This window comes from Haliotis cracherodii, unplaced genomic scaffold (genome assembly GCF_022045235.1).
Source record: "Haliotis cracherodii isolate W230 unplaced genomic scaffold, xgHalCrac1.p SCAF_12, whole genome shotgun sequence".
In the NCBI taxonomy this organism is placed as follows: domain Eukaryota; kingdom Metazoa; phylum Mollusca; class Gastropoda; order Lepetellida; family Haliotidae; genus Haliotis; species Haliotis cracherodii.
The window spans coordinates 5,388,102-5,402,205 of record NW_027266267.1 but is presented as its reverse complement, the minus strand read 5'-3'; the positions used below and the strand labels follow the sequence as shown (position 1 = coordinate 5,402,205).

At 40.5% G+C, this 14,104-nt stretch overlaps 1 protein-coding gene across 2 annotated transcripts; it reads left to right on the top strand.

The window, feature by feature from the left end:
- Positions 1-378: 378 nt before the first annotated feature.
- On the top strand, positions 379-13,213 carry LOC139458144 (DNA-binding protein D-ETS-3-like). 2 transcript variants are annotated; one of them, XM_071239459.1, is made up of 5 exons: positions 379-467; positions 8,621-9,301; positions 9,677-9,808; positions 10,250-10,321; positions 10,921-13,213. In XM_071239459.1, the coding sequence occupies exons 2-5, from the start codon at positions 8,647-8,649 to the stop codon at positions 11,598-11,600; spliced, it is 1,539 nt and encodes a 512-aa protein (XP_071095560.1). In that variant the 5' UTR covers positions 379-467; positions 8,621-8,646; the 3' UTR covers positions 11,601-13,213. The 2 variants fall into 2 exon arrangements, with proteins under 2 accessions (XP_071095560.1, XP_071095559.1); XM_071239458.1 differs by lacking the exon at positions 379-467 and adding an exon at positions 5,803-6,062 and having other exon boundaries at positions 10,921-13,212.
- Positions 13,214-14,104: the final 891 nt, after the last annotated feature.

The following is a 14,104-nucleotide window of genomic DNA, read 5'->3' as shown; positions in this document are numbered from 1 at the left end:
TGTTCAAACGTTCGTACCCACGTCACCACTGGAAAGAGGAAAATAAATCTCAACGACCAGCGTTAATTTATTCAACCACATGTGCAAGCGGCGGCTCTTGTCATGTTGTAGCTCACTTGAACAGTAAACTCTGTCGCCGCGACACAGGAAATGTAGGTCAAATCTTGCTGTTTCTCCGTCCACCGAACATGCCGTATCCCCGCTGTCCTCAGTTACCTCCCTTTGTCCATAAAACCCTTTCTCTTGCTGTACGCTTCAACATAAGCCTACTCAGGTTGGGGTTTTCCAACTCTTCATTACGTCATAGCCTCTTTCTGAACTCCCTGACTGACAGGCGATAATCCCACCCATTGCCTTAAATGATGACAATATGACATGACTGCTCACACATACACGCTGTCGCCAATCTTCACGTGTGTTTTCATTGCGCTTAATGAATTTCGCCAATAGACGTCGTTGAAATTGCGGTGAGTAGGCAATAGTTAGGAGTGTATGTATTTGATTAGATCTGCACATGGCACGCCAAGCCCTTGCTTAATATAGGTTAATAGAGGCTTAAATAATGTTGTTTATAACAAGTCATAGAGTTTGTGTTATTATCCGTGGTAAACATTCAGTGCTCATGTAAATATTTGGTCAAGTTTGTTGTTATTAAAACGTTTGGCCCACGACAACATCTTTAAGGCATTGAATGATCTTGATAAATTGTTTATTCATATTTTGATGATATTTGGAGTTGGAAGATATTTGTTGATTAAAATATGATAGTTGATAACCAAACTCTCATTTTTATTGCTTCTAATTTATTACGTCATTGATGCAGTTAAAGCGTTTAGTTGGTAATGAGAGCTTGCACTAACATCATGATCTGAAAAGACTCAGCAATATTCCAGCTATATATATGACAGCGGTCTGTAAATACTCGAATCTGGACCAGACAAGCCAGTGACTGATACTTAGTGCAACGTCCCACGCCATCGGGGTTCGATGATACACAATCAACCAGGTGAAGGAGTCTGACCACGTACACCCGATCTATTAAGTCGCCTCTTACGACTAGCATATGGTGCTGAGTGACTAGATCCGTGACGACCCGGGTTAGAACAGGTCTTCAGCAACCCATGCTTGCCGTAAAAGGCGACTATGCTTGTCGTGAGAGGCGACTAACGGGATCGGGTGGTCAGGCTCGCTGACTTGGTTGACGCATGTCATCGTACCCCATTTTCGTGGATTGATGCTCATGATATCAATCACTGGATTGTCTGGTCCAGACTCGATTATTTACAGACCGCCGTCATATAGCTGGAATATTGCTGAGTGCGGCGTTAAACAACAAACAAATGCTGGGTGCCCATAGCATAGGGCGTTAATTACTTTTGACCTCTATTGACTCTATTATGTTTACTTGAATATGGGGCCAAACAAACAGGACTAGAAGGAACTGCTATTTGTGACTGAAATGGATTGATGCACTGTTCTTTTTAACACTGAACGTAATATCACTGTAGCAAGCAGATTCTGGTTGTTGTGGAATCTGTAGTACCGGCTGTAGTAGATGTCGTTGTGGCAGTCGTGGTAGACACAGATTTAGGTGTAGTCATACTACAGTTATACAACGACCAAAAAAGGAATCGAACCACGACCAGATAACCCAGTGGTCGATAACATGAGCGTCAATCCACGCTACCATGTGTCCTAGCTGACCAGTCCTTGTATCCCCTAAATGCCAAGCGTCAGGCAGGGTAACAACAAGTTCCATCTTTTAACGTCTTTTAGTTTGACGCGGCCGGAAATTGAACCATTAACCTTCCGGTCTCAGGGCAGACTCTCTATCCACTAGACCATGGAGATAAGAAAAGTTAAACCTAGTTAAACCGACAACCTTCATATCCGGACAGTCATTATGTGAGAAAATCGGATGACCCGTAGTTCATGATGATCTTCTTATCTGCATTCCTGGACGATTTCGGGATAAACGATTCCGAGTGTTTGCTAAATGTTACAATACGTGAAACCTATTCAGTGTATTCCACGCCATGTTGAAGATAAATTATACGCAGTTTAACGGATAATAACAATTAACTATATATTAACAGATAGATTATCAGCATGTGGCTCGAATATAATTCATATCAATGCAGTTTCATGTCAATAAATCAATAAACTTTAAACAGGGATTTATGACTAGATTTCTTGGCTGATATGGCAATAAAACGATGATTTTATAAGCCTGTAAAACGTTATTCTTCAATGTATTCTTTACATGTAAAATATACAGGATGGGGTTGCAGCTGTTAGTACGGCTTTTTTCGCCGTGCCCTCAAGACGGGGTGAACTTGTACCGATTGCCCTCAAATGAAGCCATGCATGAACGCCACGAGTTACCTCCCTTCCACGACGCCCCTTGATTTCCGTGGGTGAATTGACTCGCTCAAGCGAATTTGATCATCATAATCATTGCAATAAAGCAATAACAATAACAATTTTTTTGTTTTCAAACAACCACCCGTGGTAGTTCTTATTCCGGGGGCGACACGCAACCCTCATGACAATGTCCCGTGGGTGGGTGATGACGGTGAGGAAATGGGTTAATGGGTCAGCGAGTCAACGCGCAGTTGATTATACATGGTAGGGGCTCGCATGATTGAAGACGGGTTACAGGTAGGTGTGAATAATATTGTCGCACCTGCGCGTTAGCCATAAACACTAGCAGTGTTATGTCATGAAGTGTGTCATGTTTTGTGTAGATGGCTATATATTGTAAGACAAGTCACACAATAGGGGCGTTCAAGTACGGTGAAAACGTTTTGTTGACTAAGTCGGTGACGGTTTAACGAATACATTTTATTTAAAGAAAATGAATGTGTTCTATTTCATGTTTGTTGTGTTGAACGTTTGTGTCTGACTTGCAACACCATTCTAAAGGACCTCGTTAATCCGCACACCTGTCGTCCGTATTAACAAGGTAATGTCCATGACGTTTATGTTCGAAAGCACGAACTAATATGACGTGATACAGAAACAAACACGTCCTTGTTGCCTGACGGAGATTTTGGGGCGCGCGTCCTGAAACAAACGTGTTTTTCTCAAACCTTTATAATCACGTATTGGAAGGGAACATCCTACCCTTCGTTTAACAGGCTCACAAACCAAGGATCTTAATCGAGGATTCGAACCTATCAGCGGGTTCTTACTTCTAGGTAGTTTCTGTCTTCACAAAGTTGGTTCACCTTGGATAGCTGGTCACATGTATCCAAATTAGTGATAATTTGACTCAAGAACGGGTCCGTACTAACGAATCTAATTAAGACGAATCTGGGCAGGAAATCGCGACCTATCGCAGCGGATCCTGACACGTCTACGTACGTGACGCACATCCATAACGCGAATTTTCTTAACATGTAAACAGAAGTGAGCTGCCACACTTGACGTTTTCTTAGATCGTGTACCCGCACTGCGAACCACGGTTGAGATAATTTGTTTGTTTGTTTGTTTGTTGTTTAACGCCGCACTCTGCAATATTATATCTATATGACGGCCGTCTGTAAATAATCGAGTCTGGACTAGACAACCCAGTGATTGACATCATGAGTATCAATCCACGAAATTGGGATATTTTGACATGCATCAACCAAGTCGGCGAGCCTAAAAACCCGATCCCGTTAGTCGCCTCTTACGACAAGCAAGCATGGTTGCCGAAGACCTATCTTATCCCGGATATTCACAGGTCCGGTTGGGATAGAAGTCCGGCATGTGCGTGCCGTGACACAGTGGACAGAACGCGCTACAACCCTTCATAAGTCTATCCGTATTCTTTGTCACGTACCATTCCACATGTCATACTTGGAAATCGTTACTACTAACCTGGACCGATTAAATTCAACATCACGAACGTTTAAATGAACATTTCTTTTTCAATCTGGGAAAAAATTTCTTCCGTCTCTTCTTTTGAGAATGAGGGGTATTTTGTTTCTCGTTCAACGCCATTTAGTTAATATTTGTTTTACTGGTGTATTATCCGGTCGAGAACGCTAAGACACAACTCGGTTTTATTGGATTTAACCATGAAAGAGTTTCAAAGGTTAAGATCGTGATCAGAGAGGGTAGCACCCTACATAGCCCATACGCTCGTGCCCCGTTCTGACAAGAATAGCTAGGGTAATGTATTTACAGCACAACACTAATGAACTCACGAATATTTGAACACATGAAAATTATGTCAAATCGAAAGGTCGGGGAATGAAAGCGTATAGATTAAATAACTTTAACACCTTTTTTAACGATTTAAAGTTTTTGTCAAATTATCATGTAAATCCCATTGCTGCCCATATGACTGTGATCGCGGGCGTGACTTCAAATTTCCAACATTATTTCGACGTTAATATATAACCACTTAAAATAAGCAGATATTCTGAATGCTATCTATTTTAATACGCTAGTGATATCAATATTAATGTACAGTAGATAGCGGATATTGAAGTACATGGCTTATAACTACAGGCTAAACCATCCCAGGACAAAATATAATTGCATAAAAAAGTAGTAGGCGTGTTTCAACTAATGGTAAGGACTTTTTGGTATGGTTCAAGCGGTTGTAGCTAAATGTAACACACCAGACAACCTATTCTAAATAATAGGATGCGGGATCTATCACGCTCCAAGTTCCAACCGACGCAGTAGAGCACGCTTTCCTTGCCCCTAGCGGCGTGTCAATTGTGACAGATGTGGCATAATAATGTACATTTCAACACCACTCGATCCGGGTCATTAAACAGGACTAAAACAGTGATGGTTTCCGAACCTTAGGTACATATTTTAAAGCTTAGGTAACTCAATCAGGGTTGAGGGGGCGGTCGGGTAGCCTAGTGGTTAAAGCGTTTGCTCGGCACTCCGAAGACCCGGGTTCGATTCCCGACATAGGTACAATGTGTGAAGCCCATTTCTGGTGTCCCCCGCTGTGATATTGCTGGAATGTTGCTAAAAGCGGCGTAAAATCAAACTAAAAAACTATCAGGGATGAACTTGGACAGTTTCTTTTAAACATATCGGTTATTCAAAACCATTGTTGGTTAATAAATTGAAGTTAAAAATGTTAGTCTTTTATTGGGAGTTTCATTCACGTCGAGATCAAGGAGGTTTCGTTGTCCGGTTTGAATGACCAACCGGGAAATATAGACAACAGCGAGATTAGTAATAATACTTTTTGTTAATGAATATTTTGAAAATATTTCCTAAATAATGTACTTTATGACGTAAACCAAAATATTTGGCGGTATAAGTCATGCAAATATGCAACACGGATGTGAATAGTTAAATACATTTTGAAGTGGTTACATTAATTGATTTCGGAAGAAATATAAATTCCCCTTTAAAATTGAATATTTTTTTATTATTATTAATGGGTTAGGCAATTAGTCATACTTCCATCCCATATGTGTGGGACACGTTTTTCTTCGAAACTAAATACATGTACAGACAGTCTACTACCACGTACTTACTCGATGTATTAAACGTCACAAAGAATTACACGGAGGCGCTCAAGTGAGTTTAAGCGTTCATGCTTTATCAAACTCGCCTTCGGCCTGCACGCAAAAGAACCCAACATTTATGAATGAGCGCCTATCGTAGCAAGCCCATATTTGTCAGCGGTAGGCGTGGTTCAACCGGTGCGGCTTCGTACAGTGGGCGGGGCTTAATCCAAGGACGGGTAACTCTAATCGTCGCCTCGGAACACCTGTTATCTCAACTTCAAATTACTTTGCAGCATTACCGAAAAGTCCGATAATTTGGATGGAAACGAGTAGCTGATCTAATCATACCACCACATCATGGACAAGCTTATTGGTTTGCGAGCGCACGTTATGTAGAGACCGAACGCCCCCGCAAGCCCGTGTTTATCAACAGCCTGACATGACTAACTGGAGCCTCGTTTTGGTTTGACAGCCTCGTTCCGTAAGCGACAAATAAAACTTGACACAAAGCCCCGCGACTTGTCAATTCAAAGTCAGATACCATGGGATGAGAACGTCTCACTAACACACGGACTTACCATTACTTAACAGGTAGGTGAAGTCAGCCTATACGGATAGTTTAAAAAGATACCCTGAAACGACAACAATCATCATGTCTCGCGCGCTTCCTGCATCCTACCCTAACACACTGTTGCAATTTTGATTGTTGGAACTTTCACTAACTTTAAACATTTCATATCATTTCATATAATCTGTACATGTTTTCACTATAAGATATATTTCTTGGTGTTATGTTTCCTGGTATATGATATAAACAATCAACAGCCTATACCTGTAAAACAAATTGAAAGTAGACACATACATATTTATATGCTCATGTAGACTCATTTCTCTTCGAACTAAATTTTATTTTTTTGTTATACTCTCTTAAGAGCATGTTGTGTATTAATCCATACGAATGAATATGCATGTTTGGAATAATATTTCAAAATTTGAGCACGAACTTAAAACGTGTTGGGTAGCCACGTGGTTAAAGCGTTCGCTCGTCACGCCGAAGACCCGGGTTCGATTCTCCACATGGGTACAGTATATATGAAATCCAGTTATGCTTGGATATTGCTAAAAGCGGCGATTTGGCACTAAATCATGTTTACAAACATACGTGTATGCATATTTATCGTTTATGCCGTTATATGAATACACGAACATCGGTTCTACCCAGCTGACTTTGCGTACAGACTTTATTTACATCTGTCCATCACGCTTACCGTTATCTGAATTGGTCGAACCAGTCCGGTAATATGTACATTGTTTGCACCGTTATGTGTAGGCATATATATCGCGTCTACCGTTACTTCAAAGGATTTTGGTTCATGATGCATATCATTAAATTTAGAACTGTGTACTACTCATTTTTCCCTTTTTTCAAAAAAATTGTCATCGTCTTACGTCGTGTTACATTTAATATAGAGACAGGCGGAGGTTAAAAGTGAATGAGTATGGTTTTACGCCGCGCTTAGCAATATTCCAGCAATATCAATGCGGGGACACCAGAACGAAACTGAAATCTGTGACTACGCTTCGTGTCTAACCTTTCTACGTGTGTAGTTGTGGAGGCATAACCTCCCTCTGACAACAGTTGGCCTTCAGCCGGCGCACCGAGCGTCCTATAATCTCAATCAGATTTATGAAAAGAACCCCCCACCCTTAAGATACTGTCTTAAAAGAAAGGAACTGTCTGTTTGCTATAGCCACAAGACAGTCGTTGTCTGTCCTACATGGCTTTCGGAACATTAACGAAACCTACTGCACCTATACCTCCACGATGAATATCTAGGAAGAGAGTACAATGGTGCCCAACGTTGAATAAAGTTAATATATACCAGACGGCCACACGAGCCATCCCGACAAAGGCCTCAAGACTCGTCTTTATAAACGTTTTCGACTTAATGTCAGAGTTGAAACTAACGATCATGGCTATTTAAAGAACTTGGAACAGCACCTGTTTTCCCTCTCGCTAATATTCTCAGCATTAGTCCGTGAGACCGGGAACGTATAAACAATAGATCTTTGTTGGTGTGATCGGTCACAGCCACCATAACACACCACCCACACAGTCCACCGCGGGACATTCCGGAGTTACCTCCCTTTCTACTGCTTCGCTAGTGATTCAACTGGAACACGAGTGTAGCGGCCAAATTTCCCATGTTGTATTTATAGAACAACGTGTCATGTATCGCGGGAGGGGGGGGGGGGGGGGGGGGGGGTGGTGGGGGGGAGGCAGTCGTATCATGTTACCGCTGATCTGAAACCTGGACCTTATACACATACACGCTCCTTGCTGCTGCACGGGACGGGCAACTTATGCCGACCCGCATGCAGCGTGACAATGGGTATTAGTTGATCCCCGACTTACCGTAGTAGATCGACTATTACTAAGAGAATGGGGATATAACATAGGTCTCTCTCTATCTTATATAGTTTATTAATAAATTTCCCTTTTCCGTATGAGTAGGTTTTTTTTAAGCTGCTAAACTTCAGATAGAACCGTCGATTGAGTCTGCGTCAAACACACTAGTTCTGTTTAGGAACGATGGATCGGACGAGTAGAGCGTGCGTTTGTGTATGAGTGAGTGAGTGAGTTTGGTTTTTCGCCGCTTTTAACATTATTCCAATTATATCACGGCGTGTCAGCATAATGTTGGAGGAAAGCCCGAAGTGATGCAGGTCTCAGACGTTTACCACTTCGGTGAAACCCACAAGCACGGGTATGGTGCTGACAAACCTAGAAACATAATCGGGGCGAACCGGGCTTCGAACCCACAATCATAGGTTTCTGGCGTGCACACGGGACGCACACGGGGCGCCTTAGACGACTGGGCCACCCGTGCCCTCAGTTTGTGTAAGACTCTAATATACCATCGTCCATCATTATGATAGGTTAATCCTATCCATCTTACAACGTTACCCCAGCTGATGGATTTCTTCAAAGCCAACATCCGCATCTTTGAAACACATGCATAGAAAATTATGCACTAATCTGAAGGCCGAATGTTAATTACAGGTTTCGCATGGACATATATAATCTTTACAAACTTAAATTTAAAAAAAATGTCCAGTGTTTTGATACGGAAATCTTTTCTTTCTAGTTCCCGGATCCCATAATTTCACAACGATGTATACCGAGACGGGAGAGCTTCATTTCCTTGATCCATTCACCGAAGACCAGACAGTCCCAACGTACCAACAGAGCCTTGAAGTGGCTGGCATTCCTTACCTGGTCCCGTTAGATGACATGCCGTCACGATTAAAACAAGGACACACTAGCATCTCCCAGAAATCAGAAGAAGTCTTATCCTGGTTGAGTCAAGAGTCATTGGAGATGTATTCGGACGCACCGGAAAAACATCCTTCCCCTCTTGGACAACTGCATCCCTGCTCGATGGACCAAGACCTCTTTTCTGAGGGTTCTTCCCTCAATAGTCTCTCACAAGCTTCATCCCAAGGTGACTCATCAGATATGTACTCCACCTCATTGTCCGTTCTCAATGGGTCGCCCGTCTACACTGATCTCAGCGCCATGTCGTTATCGTCCAGTTTGTCGTATGGTCAGCAATCCCCGTCTGGTCATCTCGATGCTTTCAGTTCCACCCCCATGGCTGCCTCCTACCCCTATCAGGACGCCGCCCCTACCCCCGCATCTCTCCCGGTCTCACCCCCCAGCTACAAGGAGACCATTGCTAGCCGCTGCCTGACGTCACGTGGGACAAGGTACTCCACGACGCTTGATGACGTCTTCAAGGCCATTGCGCATTTGGAAGACGAAGAAGGTGGGGGACTGATTTACTGAAAAAAATATTTAGTCAATTATGCCAATATATTTTTTAATTTCATTTTGAGCCGGTGGGGTAGCTAGTGGTTAAGCGTTCATTCATCACGCCGAAAGCCAGGTTCGATTCCCGACATGGGTACAATATGTGAAGCCCATCTCCGGTGTCCCCCGCCGTGATATTGCTGGAATATTGCTTAAAGCGGCGTAAAACAATACTCACTCACTCACACACTCATTCATTTCATCCACAGCGTGACACAGTCATGTCATTGGATATTTAATTTTTTACTTCTGTTATTTGTAAATAATGTAATGCCAACAAAGGATGTGTAAATACTTTACGTCATATTTACCCTGTTCTCTTTTCCTACAGCTAAGGGTCGGGGATCCCCACTGTCTTATGACTGTGCCCCCCAGACGAGCCACCCTCACCACGCCCACACGAGCAGCAGCCCCGCCCCTAGTCCCACCGTCAGCCGATGCAGCCCTAGCCCACAGCTGCAAGGTGAGTTACGTCATAGAACCTCATATCACAGCAGGGATAGCACGTATATCAATGTATATCAATGAATATCAATGTATATCAAGTATATCATGAATATCATATTTGGTATATCAAGAAAGCGGGTTTATCAGACAAGTCAGTATATATAATACTAGTACTATTAAAAGAACACAAGTATATCAAGAATGTCAGTAAAAATTCAGAACATCAGAATTTCAAAAATATAACTTTATTTGGTATTTCTTCAAAAAATGGTGTATCAAGGAAACTAATAAAAGCGAATTCTTGGGATCTGGACAATAAAACCTTTAGATGTAACACATCACTGTGTTAAACTATATGACTGAGTTGAACAATATGACTGTATTAAACAATATGACAGTGTTAACCAATATCCTCTGCTTGCTTTCTGTGTTTAACAAGTCTTGTACATTTTTTCAGCGCCCGCTAAAGCCAAAACTTCAGTATTTGACCCAGAAGATCTGCGAAAGAAGGCGAAGGGCGTTCTAGAATGTAAGTAGTAATTTGACATCGAAACCCCACGTTTCCGAGTCACTATGAACATGACATTACACCTAAACAACCCTATTTGTACCGTATATGATTGTGTCCCAGGATGGCTCTGTTGCCAAGTAGTCTAAATCACCACGAATCTTTCTCTTTCGTAATACCAGTCTGTTTGTCGTGGGTTCGAATCCAAGACTTAGCCCCTTATGACGCCTGTTCAACAAACATGCGATTGGAAAATTTGAAACTCAGGAAAAATCGAATTGAAAAACATATTTTTTTCTCTCGATGGGTTTTGCCTTGGGTTCGAATTCCAGATTGACGCGATTATTGCGCTTGTTAAGCACGGTATTTTGGAATGTGTTGCATATTTATTTCAGAGTTTTATTTGACTGTAAAGTAAACTACGGTTATAACGAACTGAAAGGGACCACTAATTTTAGTTCGTTATAACCGTAGTTCGTTATAAGCATATATACAGCATATGTACAACAAAAGGCCGGGACTAAAAATAAGTTCGATATGTCGGTGAGTTCGTTATAAGCGTGTTCGTTATAACCGTAGTTTACTGTAGGTTTAATGTCCACTTTATCTTTTGTCTCCAGTGACGGGACAGGTTCAGTTATGGCAGTTCTTGCTGGAATTGCTGACAGACAGCAACAACGACACCTTCATCCGATGGGAGGGAGAGGATGGCGAGTTCAGAATGGTCGATCACGATGAAGTTGCAAGACGTTGGGGAAAGCGTAAAAATAAGAACACTATGACCTATGATAAACTCAGTCGGGCAATGCGCTTCTACTACGACAAGAAAATTCTCACCAAAGTTCACGGGAAGCGATACACGTACAAATTTCACTTCGACATCATCATGAAAACCCAGCGAGGGTGTGTTAGCTCCGTCCCATCAAAGGATACTCAAAAACTTTTAGCAATGGCCAACTTCTTTGTACCATCACCGTGTGATTCTGAGAGGAGCTATTCTGCCCCTTCACCGGTTGACCCGGAAGTGCTGCCATCTTCTTTTGGTTCCCAGCCGCCGACCCCGCCAGAGTACAGAAACGATGGATACAGTCATGACGCCATGTTTCAAAGGCATGACGTCACCAGCGAGTTGAATGACGTCACGGCACAATTACATGACGTCACATCATGGACCGACAACCCACAATCGATTCCTCAGTACTCGTCTCAGCCCGATCCAACACAAAGCCAATATTGCTCAAACTTTTCTTCATATCAGACCGGGAATTGGTACGATAATACAAACTATAACGGGTATTGAAAAGTGGCAGCGGTGCTACACTGACCTTCTATTCACGAGAAATATTCTTATAGTGTTCAAGCGATTCACATTGAATGATGCGGAGGTATGTGATTAAAAGAACATTTACGGTAACTCCAAGCACACCCTGTTCGTACCCCGAACCATGCCTATGTGGTGTATTTCAACACCAAGATGGTCAAAGGGACCAATCATGGTATGAACATATCCACCGTGAATTACAAAATAATTTTATGGTTTTTTTTCATAAAATTATATATTTACAGCTCGTGAGAGCCGATATTTTACGCATTTCTTAAATTAGTCTTATCAAGCTATGCAGTTCGTATCATAATATAAGTAGCGATCGCGATGAAACAGATATCCTATTTTTACAATTTAGTGCTAAATTGTGCTATTTTACAGAAGAGTTCCATGTATTGATGAATATTGTTAATATTATGCAGCATATTGATATATAAAATCTACGTTATTTGTTTGTATATACTGTTTGCATTTGTAAGATATGTCCACAGGCGGGCCTGTGGAAAGTTGTGATATTTTGTTATATTTTTATATATCTTTTGCTTATAACAATTTCATTGGAATGAATGTTCAGGAATCATTCATAATCATATTCTTCTCGCCACATTCCGCTTAATTCTTAACGAGCTAAAAAAGAAAAAGGTTACAATCATTTTTTTCATGGATCGAATTCTTTAAAAAAAATCAAGTTTAATTATTTGTATTTATTAAACGGGAAAATTAGAAAATTAAATAACTGCGTAAATAGAAAACGGTAAATATTCAATCCAAATTCATAATTTTCCTTTTTAGACTTTATCATTTAACATTTCAGAAAACCAGTTACTTATCAAATCATTTAGGCATATTGTTTAAAATAGCATGCTCGTGTGAAATATTTGTTTTGATTGCGTTTACCTGAAAAAGGTTTGGAAAACCAAGGGTAATATTTATTTCAGTTATTGACTCATTTGACATGTTTCATATATTTGAATATGGCGCTGGCTTTCGCCATTAAATCGGTTTCACTAATGATCTCATCCTTAATTTTCTCTATGGTGGAAAAATAGTTTATGAAGTACTTGTAGTGAAAAACCGTTCCCATTTAACGCTTGTTAAACCCCCACCCCATAATGCGTGCACGCAAATGGCAATAACACGCGAATCCCCACTCCTAGCTGATAATTACAAAAGTGTATCAACAGTTGAAATAACACTGAACAAGCATATTCACGTGCGTCAAGATTTTTTGTTTATCTGGAATTATTTTCATTAGACTCGATTGTTTATTTTACTTACTCGTATCGTCATAAGTTAAAATCAAATTTTCTTTAAAAAAAATTAAAACGGATATCAAATTTTAGAATGACTATACGATAACTATAGTCAAACCACTACATTTCATAACGTTTTTGCTTTTTTCCTTTGGTAATTATACTTAAATTCCACTTTCCGTGAGAACAATCCCATTTTCTTGAGTGTGTTCACCCGTTCATTCCTCATCAGTGTTTGAGTGTGATTGTGTTGGCGGGGTTTAGTCCCGCGAGTATGAAGTTTCGTTACAAAAACTGTATATATGTATACTTGAATATGAAATATATTTGATAAATAAACATATTTTCATTGTATGAACGTTTTATGTTTTGAGTTTAGTGATACTATGCCGCTATTCGTTTAGTGATTGAGTTTTTTTCACAATTTACGTTCGGGAGTTTTATTGAGTTTTTGTTCAAATGGGTTTTATGTGTGTTAGGGTCAGTTGCAGCATTTCTGTTAAACATGCTGTATATTGTAATAGTTCAAATATATTGATATAAATTTCATATACAATACGGGTTAGCCATGAATTTATAAATATCAATCGTTTGTTTGTGTTTTTCAAATAGACGTAACAGAAAAAAATGAAGAACTTTCAACTGTTCTTTGATAGATGTCAAATCGTTGCCATATGGGATTGACAGATGAAAAAGAAAAAATCGTAATCAAACTGAAACAGAAAAAAAATATTTTCTTGTGGTGTTGATGAATTTCAAAATTTGAATTCTTCCACTTGGTACAGATAGGAACTGGAAATCTCAAAGAGATGGCAATTGTCCAACAATATCTCAGTTGAAACTGGAACACCATCACGAACGTGGGCTACACGTGTGCGTACAATACCGTTGTTTACAACCATACTGTATATATACTAGGTCGGCACTTTGGAGACATTGGCCAACATATAACTTCAGGCACGGGACCAAAATGTTGTTTTCTGGATGCATGATCCTCATTTTCGGACATGAACTGAAGAAACACATTTTAAAATTACCCCCACGATATAAGATAAAGGGTGAAATTTAATGTTTGAAATATATGTTTTAAATTACATAATTGCACCTATGGATTATTACTATTGCTGATATATTTAAGTATAAAACCATCTATACCTTATTTCTTTGTCACCGTACAAATCGAATTATTTACACATGAAAGATTAACCTCGGACATGAAAACAAGAA

Bases quoted from the DNA above. Each gene is read 5' to 3' on its own strand.
- LOC139458144 (XM_071239459.1), top strand. From the start codon at position 8,647: ATGTATACCGAGACGGGAGAGCTTCATTTCCTTGATCCATTCACCGAA. The intron at 9,302-9,676 runs GTGGGGGACTGA...CTTTTCCTACAG, and splicing joins GCATTTGGAAGACGAAGAAG to CTAAGGGTCGGGGATCCCCA. The intron at 10,322-10,920 runs GTAAGTAGTAAT...TTTTGTCTCCAG, and splicing joins GGCGAAGGGCGTTCTAGAAT to TGACGGGACAGGTTCAGTTA.